The sequence below is a fragment of the Leucoraja erinacea genome, chromosome 10 (genome assembly GCF_028641065.1).
Source record: "Leucoraja erinacea ecotype New England chromosome 10, Leri_hhj_1, whole genome shotgun sequence".
NCBI classification, from domain to species: domain Eukaryota; kingdom Metazoa; phylum Chordata; class Chondrichthyes; order Rajiformes; family Rajidae; genus Leucoraja; species Leucoraja erinaceus.
This window is the reverse complement of record NC_073386.1, coordinates 48838263-48859085: the sequence shown is the minus strand read 5'-3', so window position 1 is coordinate 48859085 and position 20823 is coordinate 48838263. Positions and strand designations below refer to the sequence as shown.

At 38.8% G+C, this 20823-nt stretch overlaps 1 protein-coding gene across 3 annotated transcripts in view; it reads left to right on the top strand.

Annotated features, from left to right (window-relative positions):
* The window catches only part of abl2 (c-abl oncogene 2, non-receptor tyrosine kinase), an 89633-nt gene extending 75242 nt beyond the window's left edge, over positions 1–14391 (top strand). For 2 of the 3 annotated variants that reach the window (XM_055642187.1, XM_055642188.1), the window contains exons 5-11: positions 2645–2729; positions 3789–3966; positions 4079–4263; positions 5300–5452; positions 6071–6160; positions 7053–7214; positions 8028–14391. In XM_055642187.1, coding sequence (XP_055498162.1) covers positions 2645–2729; positions 3789–3966; positions 4079–4263; positions 5300–5452; positions 6071–6160; positions 7053–7214; positions 8028–9733 — 2559 coding nt within the window. In that variant the 3' untranslated portion in view covers positions 9734–14391. The remainder of the gene's footprint in view (positions 1–2644; positions 2730–3788; positions 3967–4078; positions 4264–5299; positions 5453–6070; positions 6161–7052; positions 7215–8027) is intronic. The other variant, XM_055642189.1, reaches the window with a different exon arrangement.
* Positions 14392–20823: the final 6432 nt, after the last annotated feature.

The following is a 20823-nucleotide window of genomic DNA, read 5'->3' as shown; positions in this document are numbered from 1 at the left end:
GGTCAAATCATAGTGCCTTCCTGTTCCCCGCCTGCATAACGGGCTGGTGAAAGAAGGTGTGTGCGTGTGTCCGTCCGTCTGTCCGGCAAAGTGACCCATATTCCCCTGCATATTATATCATATTGTTAAGATAATTTTTTTTTTGATTTTGATTGGTGTAGTTTCTGTCTGGTGACAAGCAATACTTACTGTACAATCATGGTTCAGGCACTTTCAAGAGTCAGTGGGTGATGCAATTTTTCAGTATATCCTTGAATCTGTTCCATTACCTAACTTCAAGTAGTTGTTCTGCAATGTTTAAGTAGAAGGCGTAAGTAACAGATTGCGAGCACAAAATAACTATGTTCTAGAGAGGTGATCCAGCCCATCCCCTCATCTGCTGAGTGTTCAACATACAGATGAACCAGTGCACACTTTTGGCTAGTTTTCCAATAGCCATCATAACTTCCATTTAACCTGTCTTTTTAATATAACAAAGTCTTTATAGCAGAATTATTAAACATTGAAAAAGAGGAGACGAAATGTGTAGGAAGGAACTGCAGATGCTGGTTTACACTGAAGATGGACACAAAATGCTGGAGTAACTCAGCAGGACAGTCGGCATCTCTAGATAGAAGGAATGGGTGACTTTTTGGGTTGAGACCCTTCTTCAGACAGAGTCGGGAGAGGGAGACAGAGATATAGATGGGTAAGGTGTGAAAACGAGACTTCATGAAGCACGAAGATCAAAGAAAATTTAGAATAGATCATTGTTAGCTGGGAGAAAGTGACAACGAGGCATACAAAGATAAAATTAAATCTAGGGGACAGTCAGACTGGTCAGAGAACTAACATGAGTGAGAGGGAAAGCAAGGGTTACTTGAAGTTGAGAAGTTGAAATTCATACCACTGATTTGTAAGGTGCCCAAGTGAAATATGTGCTGTTCCTCCAATTGGCATTGGCCCTTACTCTGACAGTGGAGGAGGCCCAGGGTAGAAAGGTCAGTCTGGGAATGGGAGGGGGAGTTAAAGTGTTCAGGGAGATCATGTAGGTTTAGGCAAGCTGAGTGGCGGTGTTCAGCGAAAGGATTGCCGAGCCTGTGCTTGGTCTCACCGATATATAGGAGTCCACACCTGGAACAGTGGAAAAGAGCAGCCACAAGAGAGATCAGAGTAGATGGGAAAAGTAGAGTTTAAGGAATGAAGAGAAAGAGCCAGAAAAATGTGAGTGATTTCCAGTGGTTTGGGCATTGAGTAATGGCATAACTAAATGCAGGGATGAGCAGTAACCAAGGATGAATCAGAACAAAAACAGCATTGTTTTGGGTGGCAAGTTTATGGAAAGGGGTGTTGACCAGGAATGTGTAGAATGGTCAAGTCTAAAAGTAATATCAACGTGGATGTGTATTGCGGGCAGCAGACGAGTTTACCAAGGTTGTTTTTTTAGGTGATGTTTGTAAGAAACAAATATGAATCTTGGAGGGGGCGTGAATCTGAGCTCCAAAATTGATCATTGAAGTTCAATCAGTTTCTCGGAGCAGCGATGATGATGGCATTGATTGATTTAAATAGAGGACATTTCTCTTCTTCCATGAACTCCTCATACTTGTTCTTAGTGGTAAGAATGGAGGCGATAGAAGAATAGCTTAACACGGTCACTGACAGTAGAAAAGAGAAGCAGTGAGTCATCTTTGTATTCTAGGATGGTCTTGGAAGACAAAGCACTTTTAGCTGTTGAAAGCACAGACCAGTAGTGCTTGATAAAGTCCAGTCAAATCTGACAAGTGCAAAACCAGTTCAAGTTCATTTATATTCAGCTAGTGATCTTGCAAGCTCTAATAAATAACACACATGTGGATGCAGTGCAGTTCATCGCACAAACCAGCCTTAACATAACCAAAGACCTCTCATAACCTGATCATTCTCTTTTTTCCCCTCATCCATTGGGGCAGAAGATACAAAGGCATGAAAACACATATCATCAGATTCAAGCTAGATTATTAGAAAGGGGTAAGCCATTTAGAACGGAGATAAGGAAACTCTTTTTTACACAGTCGTGAGTCTGTGGAATTCTCTGCCTCAAGAGGGTGGTGGAGGCCAGTTCTCTGGATGCTTTCAAGAGAGAGCTAAATAGGGCTCTTGAAGATAGCGGAGTTGGGGGATATTGGGGAGAAGGCAGGAATGGGGGTACTGATTGTGGATGATCAGCCATGATCACAGCGAATGGCGGTGCTGGCTCGATGGGCCAAATGGCCTACTGGTAGTATTCCCAATCTATCTCATTGCAATCCTTGCACATTTTATTATCTGCACTTTCTCTGCAGCTGTAGTGTGATGCTCTGCACAGTTTTTCTTCTCTTTTTGCATTACCTGTTGCACTGATGTGGTGTGATTGCACTCGTATATGGTATGAACTGCGTGGATAGCGAGCAAAACAACGCGTTTCATTGTATGAGTATAATAAACAAATATGAATATCAATATATAGTTATAGTTACTGCATGGTATATGGTAGGCCAAGAGAACAAAAAGAATGTAAATTGTTGCAACAAAATGATGTACAGCAGAAAAGATTGTGATATTTGTGGTATACTCTGAATGTGTGTGTAATTACAATTATGTTCGGTGTCTTATGTTAACAATACTTTATTTTTTTTTGTGGAAGGAGGACACGATGGAGGTGGAGGAATTTCTGAAAGAAGCTGCTGTAATGAAAGAAATTAAACACCCAAACTTAGTACAACTGTTGGGTAAGTTTTTTTAAGTCTTTTCTCTTCCAGTTGGTAGCAGCCCCGTATTAACAACAGTGCAGTTCGCCACTTTTTCTGGGCGCTTATTAAGCTCTACCCTGTTTTCCTTTTCCCAAACAAATAAAAAACATTAATTTGCAAATGATGAATAATTTCTCCAGTGATTATAATCAAGGGATTTATTAACATGTATATTCTACTCATGGTGCATCGTGCAAACATTTCAGGCTGTGGCTTAATTTCTGTAATTAGCTATGTGACTTGAGTTGTTGGGGCAGAATATGAATGCTGTAACTATTTTCTTCACAAGAATATTGATACCACTGAGTCAGAAGATTATGGATTTAAGTTCCATTGGAAGTGTCTAAAACTAGAGGACATAGATGTAGGAAAATGAATAAAATGGTTAGAGATGATCTGAGGAGGAATTGTTCATCCAGAGGCTGATTGCGAACTGGAATGCATGGCCTACGTGCTGGAGTCAGGCTTTCTCACTGTGTTTGTTTAATAAGTACTAGATGGTCAGCACAGACACAAAGAACTGAACTGTTTCTGTGTTATATGAATCTACACTTTTCTGATTTGAATCTTGAGCCTTGCTGGCGTTTTGGCATGGAACTGATGGCATATTACCCTGTCAGAAATGCCTTGCTCTGAAACCTACAATGCACAACTGGGATCTTGTATCGAGGTAAAATATACCACGATTCGACTCAAAATTGCTGGGAAAGGTCCCCATTGATATTTTCTTTTGTTTTTTAAATCGCTCTGCATATTCATGCAAAATAATCTGTTCAATATCCTACTGCTGTTTGTGACCAATGTTAAAGTGCAAATCGGCTGTGGGATTTCCTATAATAATGTCCACAAATCAAACAGTTCTTTCTTTCCTGTGAGATACGTTGGGACATTCTAGGTTATAAAATACATTACATATATAGTTTGTCTTAATGAGTTTTGGCAATTAAATATGTGTAATGTAATATCAAATAAAAACTGGAGATTGTGTTCAACTAAGTTGAATATCAGTGGAAATAATGTGCCTTTCTGTATCTTTAGGTGTTTGTACTTTGGAACCCCCATTTTACATTGTCACAGAGTACATGCCTCATGGGAATTTACTGGACTATCTACGTGAGTGCAACCGGGAGGAGGTGAATGCTGTGGTGCTCTTGTACATGGCTACACAGATCTCCTCTGCCATGGAATATCTGGAGAAAAAGAACTTCATTCACAGGTCAGGCATTCTTTAGAATACAAAGCACGCTTTCAGAAGCACCATGTTATTTACCATGTTGGAGATGAAATCTATTATTCACCTATATGGATATTTTGTCTCTTCATTTCAGAGACCTTGCTGCTCGTAACTGCCTGGTTGGTGAAAATCATGTGGTAAAAGTTGCAGACTTTGGTCTGAGCAGATTAATGACTGGTGATACATACACTGCTCATGCTGGAGCTAAATTCCCAATTAAATGGACTGCACCGGAAAGCCTTGCCTACAACACCTTCTCAATAAAATCGGATGTATGGGGTATGTATTGCAATGTGTTTAATAAGCATTACATTGGAAATCTAAATTGTCTCATTGAGAAGCTGAATTGGGCTGAACTTTATCCCTCACCTTTAAAACATCCAAACCAATTATTATTTTGGATCATTGGAGATAAAAAGCAGTTTGTTCTTAATATTCTTTTACAACAACCTTTGCCAGATTCTATCCCTATTGGCAAAACTTATTATCACGGTTTATTTTTTTAATTACAAGATGTGATCCTGGTAGAAATAATTAAGAATAATATCCAATACATGTGTTGTTTTTTGCAAAGGTTCTCCTAGCAGTGGTTAAATTTTAAGAATTTATGATAACAAGATGAAGATAAAGTCAACAATTGAGATTTTAAAGTGTTAATCAAATCCATTAGTCATTTGGTTAAATTATTCGTTTAGTTTAATCTGTAGAATATATTTGTGTTATGATTTAATACCCTGATCTGACTAAGTAGACAATGTTCCAGAATTTAGTTAGGAGTGCTGGAAGTTCCCCATGGAAATACAAGCAATTCTCAACTTTCGGGCTACCAAGTATTGGGTTCTTGGTGTAAAGTGATGTGTGTTTTTTTTTTCCCATTGTGTTAGCTTAAATTGTAATTTTTTTTTAAATTTGGTTCTTTCATGAATTTATAATACTTTTTTTATGCTTTTGACTGTCAAACACATGCAGAATTATTCATAGACCTTGGCAGGCTTGATTCTTATTCTGGCCCACCCAACTAACAGCATTATGCTGCAAGGGGTCTTGCCATAGTGCAAGGCCTTTCCAGTTTTGGATCAAGTTGATCTTAAACACCAAATACAACACCAGTAAATCTGAAAAAGCTTAGTTTGTACTTAACAACACATGGGATTGCAGCAAGCACAGGCAATGTGCTGCTGACGATATGTTTATCAAATTGATTTTGGAAGGCATCAAATACCTCATGAAACTGTATTAACAATGGATGCAGGTAATTGTTACATGTGTTGACTTAGAATAATTATTAAATTGTCCACCTTTCCATTTTACGCAGCATTTGGAGTGCTACTATGGGAAATTGCCACATATGGGATGTCTCCATACCCAGGAATTGATCTGTCACAGGTCTATGACTTACTTGAGAAGGGATACAGAATGGAGCAACCCGAGGGCTGTCCCCCCAAAGTCTATGAATTGATGAGATCATGTAAGTAATATGTTTTGATAATAGTTGAGGTAGATGTTTCCATTATTTCTGTAAGCTATTAATTATGAAAATGTATTTTAAATCAGCAGGAGTCACATTTTACTCCCATATCACCGTGACCCTTAGCGTATTCACATGAAATGAAATGTGACTGTCTCGTTACAAACCAATGATCCTTAATATTTGATGAAATCAAGTTACCAAGTTGTTATCAAAATGTAAATTCTATTACGATATTGTGAGATAAGTATTCTGGTCATACCTCTGATATTCAATAGTTCTTGTGACATATTGAATACTGTGTCATCATAACCCTTCTCAGTTCCATGGAATGCAGTTCCATTTAGATTAGACTTATAATTCTGTGGAGTAATTTCCTCAAAGACAATTAAATAGAAGATAAAAATGTGCGTATGTGAATTTGGCAAACTCACCACCCTAACATGGAACCATTTGTCATGAATTTCATGTAGAAATAGGCAGTAACATCATTTGACCTTCACATTTAGTGGTTTGTGGTAGCATGAGAGTACCACTGCTACTCAAAAAGCAAGAATTAATTTCTAATGTGTGTTGAAGGGGCATATTATGTTAAATGTGTCTGCTTTAATTTGTTAGGTTGGCAGTGGAATCCAATGGAACGGCCACTGTTTGCCGAGATCCATCAAGCATTTGAGACCATGTTCCACGACTCCAGCATTTCAGAAGGTACGATATTGCATCTTGCTAATGTTTTCAGCAGAACACTAATACAAATTTCCTTATTAGTGTTCCTGTTTCAAGTAAACGTATTGCCAACTAATATCAAACTGCGTTTTCTTTAAGCAGGACGGAAGTTGCCGGTGAAAATAGTGGGCTTATACTTGTACTCAGTGGCTCCACATACATAGTTGCTGATGCACATGTATAATGTTGCCTAAAGAAGCTCATTACTTAAATAAGTGTGAGCAACTTAAATAAAAGCATGAGCAACAATAGAATGTTGCCTGGGTTTCAGCAACTAAGTTACAGAGAAACGCTGAATAAGTTAGGTCTTTATTCTTTGGAGCGCAGAAGGTTAAGGGGGGACGATAGAGGTCTTTAAAATGATGAGAGGGATAGACAGAGTTGACGTGGATAAGCTTTTCCCATTGAGAGTAGGGAAGATTCAAACAAGAGGACATGACTTCAGAATTAAGGGACAGACGTTTAGGGGTAACATGAGGGGGAACTTCTTTACTCACAGTGGTAGCTGTGTGGAATGAGCTTCCAGTGGAAGTGGTGGAGGCAGGTTCGATTTTATCATTTAAAAATGAATTGGATAGTTATATGGACGGGAAAGGAATGGAGGGTTATGGTCTGAGTGCAGGTAAATGGGACTAGGGGAAAATATGTGTTCGGCACGGACTTGTAGGGCCGAGATGGCCTGTTTCCGTGCTGTAATTGTTATATGGTTATATAATCAACAGCAAAAATTACTTTTCAGTAAATCTGAGATTATAGAGAAATAAGATAAAAGATAGATATATGCATAGGTAGAATGTGAAGAGTTATATAAGTTTATAAACCATAAAGACTAATACCAAATATTCAAATGTTAGTGCTTCTTTTCCTCTGGCAGAAGTTGCAGAAGAACTTGGAAAAAATGCCTCTTCAACTGGAATCGCGCAACACTTTCAGTTACCCCTGCTCCCAACTAAAACTCGAACACTCAAGAAAAATGCAGAAAATAAGGAAAACATGGACATGGATCATCCTGCTATAGCTCCTACTGTTATGCCAGGTACTTGTTACATTTTAAATACCTCTCTTTGCATGCGGCCCTAAATGCAGTACTTTAATAATAAGAAGGGCCTCGACCCAAAATGTCCCCCTTTCTTCTCTCCAGAGATACTGCTGTCCCGCTGAATTACTCCAGCATTTTGTGTCCATCTTCCCTGATAGATCCTTTTGTGGAGAAGTTAGGTGAACATGTCACAAACTTGATGGCCTCTATTTTTGATTGCATATTGCTCATGCTTTTATTTAAGTAATGAGCTTCTTTAGTTCAAATGGCAATCCCCTCATTCCTCTCCAAAATTATATCTTTTTTTAAAGTCTGGCTCCTGGCTCTCCAAATTATCAAGTGCAATTAGGCACAAGATAAATTGTAATGCGGATCAAATCAGTGCTTGGTAGTCTATTTAATTATTGATTTTTTGAAGCAGAAGCAAATGAATAAATTTGGATGGGCTTCAATTTTTAACGCAATCATTTTTTGGACAGAATATGTCAGACATAACCTGCAGATTCTGTGTTCACAACCAGAGAAGCCTTGTGCTGAATCACTTTCTCTGCTACGGTTTTATTAGCATTGGAAACAAATTGAAGATGTCATGTTGAAGAAAATAGTGCAATTTTGTCAAGTGAGTGGTTGTGCTGGGACAAAATAAGAAACTAGAAACTGAACATAACGTTTGAAACATGCAGAAAAATTTAAAAAAAAGAGGAAAATGAGAACATGATGGAGGCTGGTGACAGGAAAACATTAAGAATACAGTTTAAATAGTCTTTCAATGTTTGGATTACATCTACTATCTTTTTCATTTCCCAATAGGGATGGGAACAAGTACAGCCCCATGTAGCATCTCGCCAGCATTGCCTCGTAAACAAAGAGACAAATCTCCTGGTGGTCTCCTGGATGATAGCAAAGAGAACCTGTTTACTCGAGATAGAAAAGCTGGCTTCTTTAGTTCCTTCATGAAGAAGAAGACTGTCCCTATGCCACCTAAGCGTAGCAGTTCCTTCCGCGAAATGGAGAACCATCCACACAAAAAATATGAGATAACGGGTAACTTTGCTTCTTTCTCATCTTTTCAGCACTCTGATGGGCTTGCTTTTGTCCATTCACACGCAGAAGGGAACCTCACTCAGGCTAGGTGTTGTGGACGAGGTTCTGTGCAAAGAAACGGTGGTGTAACTGGTGGAGGGTGGGCAGGATTTGCTGGTTTTTTCACTCCTCGCTTAATAAAAAAGACTCTTGGCTTCAAACCAGGGAAGCCTACGAGTAATGACGATTCAGGCTTGGACGGCACAAAACCTTTTCCCCGGTCAAATTCTACTTCTTCCATGTCTTCAGGACTTCAAGAACTGGATCGTCTAGCCTTGACACTTCCTAGAAATTGTCACCGCAACAGAATTCAAGTCGAGCATCCAGCGCCCTACCCTGCCAAAGAGGAAGGACCGGGACGATTGACAGATCCACTGCATAGAAAAGCAGACGATGGAGTTGCATCTTTGAGAGACAAGGCAAAAACAAAACTTTTGGCAAGGTGTGCCGCAACACCCTCTCTCAGGGCCCAGACTGGCAACGGAGATGGTGATCTTTCTCAAAACCTCAATGCTGTATCGGTTGGGCGTGGGGAAACTAACAGCAATCATTCTGGTCCATTAGGAGTGAAAGAAGATATGGAGAAGATAGGTTGGTCCTCACCAGCGAAGGCTTCTGCCACACTTCCAGCAACTCATAACCATAAAGTACCTGTCTTGATATCGCCAACTTTGAAGCATGCTCCTGCTGAAGTTCAGTTGATTGGAACAGATTCCTTGGGAAACAAATTCAAACTTCTGTCAGAGCATCAGGTTACATCTGAAAGAGAGAGGCCAAGGCTTGTCAAACCAAAATGTGCACCACCTCCACCTCCACCTTCCCTAAAACTATTGCAACCTCCTCCTAGCACTAATTTCAACAGCACAGAAACAACGGAGGACCTGGAGAGTATTTCGGCAGCACAACAAGAGGTTGAGATAAATGGTGAAGGTGGCAAACGACCAACAATACCAGTGTTTGCAAAGATTTCTAGGCCATCTATACCACCTCCTCAAGTGCCTCCAGGTTCATCCATTCCCACTGCAACAACTTCTAAACTTGCAAACGGTACCTCTGTAACTGCAGGTGCTAGAATTTCCTTGCGGAAAACCAAGCTTCCACCTGAAAAAGTGCCAACAGAAAAAATCAGTAAAGAGGCATTATTGGAGTGTGCCGAGCTTCTCTCCAATGTTATTGACAGTGGTTCAGAGTCCACTTCCAACAGCCAGTTGGTTGAAGCAGGACATCGGTTGCTCGATCATTGCTCTGGTTACGTGGACTGCATCACTCAGATGAGAAACAAGTTTGCTTTCCGTGAAGCTGTAGGCAAATTAGAACATGGCTTGCATGAACTCCAGGTATCCTCCACAGCTTCGACTGGACCTCCTACAAACTCTGTGCTCAGTAACTTACTGACATGTGTTAGAGAGCTGAGTGAAATTGTACAGAGGTAGCTGAGAAGGCGTTGCTGTTTGTGAGAGGTTTACTGACTTGTTTATTATCTGAAGTACCTCAGCAAATGTTCAGCTCTTTAATGTTTACAAATTCATCTCTCTCTGTCAGTTGAGTCGTGGTTAGAGCTGTCTATGCATAATCAGACTTTTGGAGGGGATGGGAAACACCATCTCCAACAAGTGCTGGGTGGAAAACTACTCCTGGTATTAAATTTGTGGAAAAAGTCCCAAAACAACTTTTTTTGGGCCAGGTAAGTTATTTTTGTCCTCCTGGGCAGTCCTTAGGGACTCTTCCACTTTAAAGATATGTGATCGCAATTGCATTGAATCACAACATCTAATCATTGGAAAATGTACTTAAGCCTGTTTGACAGACTTGGCTAAACCATTGTTCTTCTGCAACTTGACATTACTGGTTATTCCCTTCACATTAAGAATCAAACGTCACTCATCCACATATCATTCATTTGTTGCATGCTGAAGGTGCACCAAAATTTAGAAACATTAATTCCCTATACAGTAAAATATGTTTTGCTACAGTTCAAATATCCACTAAATGAACAGAAGTGCGGCCATTATTAATCTTTGCTGAAATTCAGTTAAAAGGACTGTAAAATAAAAACAAGACTTCCCCCTCATATCTGGTAACTGTGTTACTGAGAGCAGTTTCTTCTGGAAGACACTGCTCAGAACATCATCTATACTAAACACAAAACTCAATTTATCTATATTTAATTTTGGTTACTAATTTATTTTGAGTGCTACTTCCAAAGTCCCTCAGAACTGTCGTGGAGCTTAAGACTTACCTCTATTGTTGCCTGTCAGAACAAATTTCATGTTTATATTTTTGGTGAATGGAGAAAAATGTTATGTGGCAGAGTCTGCTACAACTTGAGAATGACAATGTGAATTGTATTACTTTTGAATTGTTAAGTGAATCTACTGTGCTTGCTGTGAGTGTAGAAAATGACATCCCTAATCACAGACATGGATAAATAAGAGTTATACTACAATCAATGTATATAACAGAAACATTTACCCATAGCTCCACTCCTTCTACCTTGGTGCTGGAATAGCCTGATGGTCCCATAGGAAATAATGGTTCTGCTTTTACTCTCCTTTCATGGCACTGGATTGCACAAGAAAACACATGCATTGGAAACACATCTAACCCATGTATCTTGTAGAGATGAGCTCCAATCGTTCTCAAATAAATTTATTCAGTGACATGAAGTTCACATGTATAGCAGTTGTAATAGTAACTGCTGAAAGAAAAAAAATGATTTAATGCATGTTTCTGCCCATAGATTAAAAATGGTAGGTCTGGGAAAATAACTGGATTCTCCCTCAATTTTTGAGAAGAATTTCATGCAGACATTTTAGAAGTATTTATTTACTTTTTACTATAAGCACAATGAATGGCCAATGAATCCATACTAGGTATCATGTGTCTCTCTCTAGCCCTTGTTGAGTTACTGCTTCTGAAGATATGGTTGTCCCGTTGAGGCTTTTCAATTATTCTCATGTCACTGGGGAATCCTTCCTCATGCATTTTACTGCCAGTCACAATGCTCATATGGCATGTGCTTTGGTCCAAAACAAGATTATTTCTGCTAAGGCTTTATTTTTTAAAGGAGAAAATTTGAAGAAAATGTTGATCTTAAGCAATGCCTGGTCTGAGGAATAGTTGCTGCAAAATGTGCATTTTGAAGCTGACCATAAGCATTAGCACTAATTTCACTTTCCCTCACAGAAGCTATTGTTTCTCATGGGACTATAATTTTTTTTTTTTAATCTGAAAATAGAATAACTGCTGTGTCCAGTGAAATGCAAAATTCTAATTTTTCTCTTTTGAACGTGGTGACCATCTGATCGTATTGGCAGTATTATTGTGGGCTGTCATTTCAGACTATTTGCTGCTGATTATTTGCAGACATATTCTGTGTACATTTATACCAAAGGCCACCTTGGATCAGTAATTTGTTTTCTGTACAATTTAGGCTGGGTCAAACTCATTTCTGATTTCATAGGAAGATCTAAAATTAAGATTTATATTGATAGTAATGATTATTTGGTGTACATTAACAACCAACCCAGTAGTACGCGAGGCCATTTCAATCACATGATTTTGAATGGTGCGGTGAAGTCACTTTATCTTACAACAAGACTTTTGGACTTTTTGGTCTTCAGTTGTCCATTTATAAACTTTCTGCAAAATCTCATTGATTCCCCCACAGTTACTCTTTTAAAACCCAATCTCCTGTCATCTTAAATTCTTAGTGAATAATTTTTAAATGTTTGTGTTGCAAAGCACAAAGCCAGTGTGGATTTGGAAATACCCAAAACATCTATCCTTCCCGCAGTGGGGAATCCAGTAATAAATATGTAATTACAATAATGCAAATTCCCTGATTTGTGCCGTTGGTTAACCTTGGCTAGATTGGTGGTGTAAATGCTACATTTACCCTCAACATCTCTTGTACCGTGTTAATTTCTTTGTGAATCGGGGAAGAGACAAGCTTCAGATTCTGGTTCCTGTTGCTTCTAGAAAATCTGAATCCCAAATTGAGCTAAATACAAAGTTAAACGTGACTGTGATAAATAATGTTACTTAGGGTTTAAAAACAATATTGTAACAAGTCGTCATTTAACTTAAGCAAGACACTATTGAATCCATTAATTTAGTACTTTATAGATATTTAAAATTCTAATGAACCTAGAATGATCAAGATTGAAACCTGGGTCATGTTTATAATTAACTGACTTTTCACAAGATTAACCTACTAAAATCTGTGGAGGAGAGTTCTCCACTGATGCTCTTTTTCTTACATTTCCATTTAACTTCATTCTAAATTCCCATAGAAAGTCATGCAAAAATATTTATCATTTGCATTGTTCCATTACTCAATGAGCATCCAGATTCTTCAAGTTAAGTAAATACCAGAGTAAATCAGGTTCTGGCATTAGCCACAAGAACATGAATTCTTTCTTGCCTAGATTGCAGAAGTGGCATTTGAACGATAATTCAAGATGGTTGCTTTTCTTCTTAAGGGAATAAAGTGTCATGATCCTTGGCTGAGGCTTGAATTAATACTGGACTTCAAGGCACAATAGTGAGCCTGGATTCCAGGAAGAGTATTCCCTGCATGAGAATAATACACTCAGTATACACATGAGGCGGCAAATTAGCTATTTTCCATAACATTGATACTCCAGATTGAGGTTAGAAGATGATACTTTCAGACCTGAACAGCAAAGGCTATGGAAACAGTTATCATTTCTGGTCGATGATCTGAAGCTTTTCAACCCAAAATGTTAACTGTTTCTTCCTGCCGCTGCTGCCTGATCTGCTGAGTATTTCAAGTATTTTCAGCTTTGATTTCAGGTTTGCATCAAATGCATTTTTTTTTTTACATACAAACCTAAATGTTGCTTAACTTTTGTATTTTTTTTCACGTCCCTAATTGATATCACATTATGTTTAATGTTATTTCCAGTGTAGGCACCTCCTTAGAAAAATCAACATCGGGCAGAGAGAAATCCTTCAGCATTTTGAATGATTTTCCACAGCAGAGTTTCTGGAATGCTTTGTTTGGTTAGCAACAGTTCGTGCCATTTAGAATCCTAAATCTCATGTTCCTACAGTGACCTAAAACAAAATTGACCTCATTGCATTGCAACATTCTATCATGGAGATACCATGGCATTACAGATTAGAAATTCACATTATTTAAAAAAAAAAATTGCAACCTGATTCTGCAAGGTACATAGCCAGTGCAGTTATAATTTAAAAACTCTTCTGATAGATTAATTTCACTCCACATTCGCAAGTATTCTATGGTGAAGAAATGAGAATCTACCAATGTTGGTTTTAACTGTTCACAAGCAAATTTTATTCCTTGTATAATACAAATGAAAAGCAGTAATCTTAAATGTATGTGTGCAAAATTTGTGGCTTTTTAATTGCAGAACAAAGGCACGAAGGTATAATTGACCTGGTCAACTATAGTTGAAAACATGCTGAAAAAAATAATCTTCTATTCTCATATGGGATTAAAACTACGAGTTTAGGTGTGGATGGGTTGGAGAACTGTCGCGATTTGAAAGTGAAGAGCAGCATTGCAGAAGTGACTGTGAATGTTGGGAGTTACTACTGAAAAAAATCTGTTTATTGTTAAGCAGTGCCACTTAGTGAGTTTAGCATTGCAGTTACTGTATCTTTGTACACCCTGTCATTGATTTACTTTGATGCAAATGTAATCTTCCGTGTTCAAGGAATGGGTTAATCTTTAAATCTGAACTCCAGACGTGTCTGAGTGAACCCAAGAGCTTGTTTTTCATGGATTGACAAAATACCTCTGTGTGTGTGCGTGTGTGTGTGTGTATGTTTTGTGGGGAGAGTGATGAAATGGGAGGGTTGGGGTGGAAAAATGTTTTGTCACATATAAATATGTACGATTTTGCTTGGAAGCAGAAATGAATTTATCCCAGCCTTGTAAACACTAAAATGTGTAAATATGTGAATTAACAGGGGTTTAAGGGATGACAGAGCTACCCCAGAATGAACACTAAATGACATAAGCAGTATTTTGGGTTCTTTTGTACTATAAATATGTTTGCGTTTGTAATTAAATTATCACAGAACTATGGTTCAACTGAGTCCTGGCTTGCTGCAAGTACTTGATGTATCCACATGTATACAGAATCCATTAGTAACACATCATTCCGTTACACCTTTAAAAGAAAAAAAACACATTTAAAACTTTATTTCAGTTAATTATTTTCTAAATAGTGGAGAATTTTGATGGGTACATTGTTTGATCATTGTTTCATTAATGATAAGATTTTAAAATGCACAAAAAAGTTTGATATTTTAAATGTGTGTGGAGTTTCCAGTGCTAACAATTAATTTATTTACATTATGGCTGCAATGATCAAATCGCTTCCCACATGTGAAAGCACTTTATTCTAATACATTATTTCTGCAGTGCACCTGTCTGAAATGTATTTTTCCCTGGAGAAAACAAATTATTGTCATTTTAATTTTTATTCTTTTTTAAATCTGATTCACTTTTAAAATGCATTGTTTATATATGCAAAATATGCTGATGTTATGTAAAATCTGCTGAAACTACATCGTATTTAAGAATGTCAGTGAAATTGGTTACAAGAATCACATAACTACTGTTGAATCCTACAATGAAATATTGTAACTTTCCCCTTTCTCAGAGTACAAGTTATTTAGATATGTATATTGAATATCCAATGGCTTTGTCTTGAAATATCTCATAATGTTTCATGCACACAGAATACCTGGTGCTGCATTTAATATTAAAATATATCTCAGAGGAGGCTTTGCAAATATTCAAAGTTTTCAAAATATCAGTTGAAACATTTCAGCATATTAAAGGAACAAAAGCTTGTGCAACACTGCTGTAGGATTGACTATAATTTGCATTACAGTTACATTAACGTACCGACACTTGACCAGGCAACTGGCTACAATAGTATAAACTTCAAATCAATGGAGTTTTATTAAACATAACTCACAAATAATCTACAATTTTGAATAATAGTTTTGGGATAAAGTTGGATCACATTTCTGATGGCATGGCTGAATTGAAGTAAGTAAAGTTACCAGGCATCTGACTTGGTCTTGAATTCTGATCTCAACTATGTCTGATGCTATTTACTGTTCATTGCTGTTAAACATTTAGCAGGTTGCTGTGTGGAATTACGTGTTTCATTGTCATAAATGTATAATGATCTGCTATCACGTGTCTGTAATACAAAAGAATACTGATCCAAGTTCATCCTACCAACCAAACCTTCTGCTTATGGAACTTGAAAAATGATCCTATGAATAATTCCCATCCAAGCAATGCTTCCTCCCCTTCTGTATGCTTTTGAGATTTAGGCTACCTATATTAAGCATCTTAAGACAAAGAAACCATCAGCACCATTTCTGCAGAAGTCTCCAAATCCACTTGGGTAAGTAAATCAATAACAGCATTGTCAGTTAGATCAACATTGCCACTCTCATTACACTCAATCCGCTCTGCTTGGCAGGTCATGTTCACAAACCCTACACATGACTCCTGAAATGTGCTATTCCGAGCTTAGCAACAGAACGTAATTATGGGGAGGTTAGGAGAAAAGATTCAAGGATGTGACAAACCTCTGGGATACGCGGAGAAACATACCATTCCCAGTAACTAATAGAAATCCTTTGCCATAACCAGTCAAAGTGTAGAAGGAATATTGTAATGATACTGAGAAGATCGATGTAGTGTATTGAGAGCGCATGGTACCCAGTGTAAACTGCTGGACAAGTGCACCACCAAAAAGTAATGATCACTCAAGAATATACGACTGGTTGTACTTTTCTGAATCTGTTCATTTTGACTCCGAACAGAGCTCATTTGCAACTGAAAATCAATGCCATGTGCCAAATCATTGATGATGTCTCAGGCATTTACTAATTTCCTGTAATCAAATGTGAGATTCCCGACTAATTTTATTGAACCAATAGCTAAATCTCTATTCGAGAGACTGGGAGATGGGTTGGAGGAGGTTGATGGGAGGAAGTCTTTCTGGAAACACATTTTGTGGCATAGAGATGGGAATGTCTTTACCAAAAAATTGACAACTATTTTTCCATTGGTTTGTAGTTTAAAAAGAAACAAGTTTATTTACACCTGACCCCAATCCATTGATGTTATTGCCAGAAGATACAATAACAAAATATTTAGTGGCTCTACTGACAATAAAGAATGTTTGTGCAAGCCTATTCAGCCTCTACTCAAATTTGGGAACTATCTGATACTTGGTCTGATAGTGTTTGCTGTTCCAAAACATCCTAGATTTGAGAAAAGTAGCGAGAGTAATGGCAAGACCCACATCGATGCACTGTGGTAGACATCCCCCTGAAAATCTTTAGGAAGCTGTGACAACTGATAAAGCCTCACTGCAGCTCAGCCAGTGGTTGGAGTAGCGGGGATTCTTAAATACCACTGATATTCAGACATGTATTATTAAAAATGAAATGAATAGATTGTTCTGATAAATACATGTATGGAAATACAGGTATGGTGTGACCATTGGCAGGTACTGCAAAGAAGATCCGACCTGATATACAAAGCGTAGTTCCCAAACTTATGTAGAGAGGATAAATTGACTAAAAATAGGTGTACCAACATTCTTTATTAATAGTATTACTTTCATAAAAATTATCGTACTGAACTCAAACTATTAAAGCAATAAATAAAACTAAATTAATTATGAAATAAGGATTTGACCTTCACATCTCTACAATGCTAATCAGGAGCTGCAGATTCTGTTTGAGGTCTAAACTGGCAAACAATTGTTTTCTCTTCTCCCTCAATCCCAATGTAAATACTAATGAATCTTGGCAAGTCGAAAGTCCGCATTGAGTCGAGCTGCAGTTTGAAACAACAGATATTGCATTATTTTAATCTGTTTTTGATTATGCAGTGAGAAATCCTGAACTTCCATTCATAGAAGGAAATGTGAGCTGTTTTGCCCAGTGTGCTGAGTGCTGGCGACCTCTGGTGGTGTATAAGATGCAGATTACTATCTTTAAAATGAATCTAAAGTTGGCAGTTATGCAGAGTGATGGATCTGGTGGCCACTGAGTTCCCGTACCTACCACAGGACACCCTGTCTCCATCCTTTTTTTAATTAAAAGGAACAAAGCAAGGAGAAGCCATGTTACCTAAATATGGATCCTTTTGGGGAAAAAAAGGAAAGTGTGTATCATATTGCAAAGTCTTTGATACTTCATAGTCAGTGAATTTCTTTTTAAATTCTGTTGTTGTTTTAGTCAATCTGCAAACGCTGATCTGTCACAAGCAACAATGAGGTGTTTTACCAAGTCTACTTAATAATAATTGCAGAATTATTGCTTGCCAGGGCACTGAGATTTAAAGCAACTTTCTATAAATATTTAATAGAAATATTGGAGTCATCATGCCCGGTTCATTGATTAACCACTCACGATTAACCCCAGGGGTTAGAAACTTCAGGATATAATCCAGGTTAACACAACACCACTATCACCCCTTACAGAAATACAATCTTCTGTTAAACAGAACCTTCATCGGCCCTCTGTTAGGGGCAAGAATGTATTATTGTGTAAGAGCAGGAGCATTCTTCAGGAAAAATTAGCCTGAACTGATCTATATTTATAATCTGTGTTTAGCAAGGTTTTCTAAGGCTATGCAAAGCACTAATTCCATTCTACCCCTGGGCCAATCTCAAGGTTCCTTATAACAATCTCACCCATTACTGATGGCCTCCATCTTCTACCCACTAAATCAGGGAATAACCGGAGCATCGCACATAAAACTTAAACATTTCACACATAATAACAGTAAAAACAATCCAGTCCCTGATGAAACAGTATAATTAAAAGCAGGTAAAACAGCAACATTAAAATACAGTAAAAACAGTCATTAAAATGTCCAGGGCAGCTGATTTGAGTGCCAGAGTTATTAAATTGTCAGTGCAAAGCAGCAGAATCAGGTGGAGTGACTGTTTATGGGTAGTTTACACGGGGCGACTTGACGCAAGATGTAGCCAGAGTGGAGGGTCGTGGTCTAGCACGATATCACACGATATAACGAGGGGGTAGACCAAGAGTTCCCACGGTACTCGGCAATTCTGTCAATCAAATCAAATCAAAACCTTTATTGTCATCTTGCAAAGCAACAATTGTACAGTGCAAAATGAGAAGACGTTTCCCAGGGAATACCGGAGCATCGCACATAAAACTTAAACATTTCACACATAATAACAGTAAAAACAATCCAGTCCCTGATGAAACAGTATAAATAATTAAAAGCAGGTAAAACAGCAACATTAAAATACGGTAAAAACGGTCATTAAAATGTCCAGGGCAGCTGATTTGAGTGCCAGAGTTATTAAATTGTCAGTGCAAAGCAGCAGAATCAGGTGGAGTGACTGTTTAGCAGCCTCACAGCCTGTGGCAGGAAGCTGTTTAGCAGTCTGGTAGTCCGGGCTTTGATGCTACGGTATCTCTTGCCTGATGGCAGGAGATCCAGGTGTTTGTGGAGGGGGTGCAGTTTGCCCTTAGCTATTCTCAGAGCTTTTTTCAGACAGTGGCTCTGGAACAGTTCTTGTACCGAGGGTAGGGAGACGCCAATGATCCTTTCTGCTCCCCTCACTACCCTCTGCAGAGCCTTCCTGTCTGAGCAGTTACAGTTGGAGTACCAGGTGTTCATGCAGTACGTGAGTACAGACTCCACCGTGCCCCTGTAGAAAGTCCTGAGGATGTTGGTGGGGAGTGATGCCTGTTTCAGTTTCCTCGCTAATGGGCCCGTTTGACAATCCCAGCGTTGTTCCTGGACCAGGTGAGACTGTCGAGGAACTTTATGCTCTCCACTCTCTCCACTGTGGTGCCACTGATGTTGAGGGGTGTGTGTTTTGGCTGCGACCTCCTGAAGTCGACAATCATCTCCTTTGTTTTGTCGACGTTTAATGCTAAATTGTTGTTGCCGCACCAGTCCACTAGTTGTTTCATTTCCTCCCTGTACATTGATTCATCATCTCCGCTGATGAGTCCCACCGCTGTTGTGTCATCTGCGAATGTTATGATCTTATTGTCCCTGAATCTGGCAGCACAGTCATGTGTGAGCAGTGTGAACAACAGCGGGCTGAGCACACAGCCTTGAGGGGAGCCGGTCGGTGCTCAGCGTGATCGAGCCTGAGGTGTTCTTGCCAACACGGACTGACTGCGGTCTCTCTGTCAGAAAGTCCAAGATCCAGTGACACAGGGTGGTGTTGAGGCCCAGTGGGTTAGTTTCTCCACAAGTCTCTGTGGGATGATGGTGTTAAAGGCTGAGCTGAAGTCAACGTACAGGATTCTGGCAAATAAGTGGGAAAAAGGTCAAGATAAGGGACAAATTCCCAACAGTATAAATAGAAGATGTTTGTAGCATCATTATCTTTCCTATGGAATACTTGCTAAACACAGTCAGTTAAAACTACAGATCTGTTCAGGGTACTTTTCCTTGTTTTAGTATCCAGAATAAGAATAGAATGTCAGCCTCTTCACCTTTTGGCTGAATGACAGGCAACAGGTTTAATAGTCAAATCCTGTTCTCTTTTTGTAATGCTGCTTTAACAAATCCCAGATTGGATATTTGTTTTCACACCTTATTATCTATGTATCCCCCCCCACCCCGGACAAACAGTCTGAAGAAGAGTCTCGACTCGAACCGTCTCCAGAGATGCCGCCTGTCCTGCTGAGTTACAACAGCGCTATGTGTCTGTCTTTTGTTTTCATTTTTTTAATATCAACGTGTGTCCCTTTCTGCTTGAAATCACCGTCAGTGACTGGAATGCAAGTTTATCTTTGTGTACCATCCAGTAAAACCATCAAGGTCTTCCTGCTGCAGCCATTGTTTGTTGTCTGATTATGATGCCAGCATCTGACAGTGTAACTAGGGTTGCCATCTTTCTCACTCGCAAATAAGGGGGGGAAAGGTCAAGATAAGGGACAAATTCCCGACAGCATAAAGTACAGAAGGCCTTTGTCGAGTCAACGCTGACGGGCTTAACCAACTCCTTTTTTGCTTCCCATTACTTGTTATAGCAGCACAGTCTTCTTTTTTGCAGGTTTATCCATATTTGCACATGTCAAACCGATTGAACAACACCACATGTTACTGAAACATTTTGGTTTGACAGGAATTGGCAAAATATAGCGTACAACTGATGCGCATAAGGGGAACTGATTGGATGACGGGTGAATCACTCGTAAGTGACGTCAACAGCACATGCAACATGCACGCACGCTGTTGTATCAGATCTAGGATCTGTCTGTAAGTGTGCCCTCTGGTGATTACAGAGTACCGCTGCTCCTCAACTTACGATGCTTCGACTTACGATATTTCGACTTTACAATGGTGCAAAAGGGATACACATTGAGTAGAAACCGTACTTCACTAGCCTGGCCTCGTGGCAGCATTGGGTTGCGTTGATAATTTAAGCGTCTTGATGTAAGGTTGATTGAGTCAGCTGTTTTGTATGCGAGGTATCTAAGATGA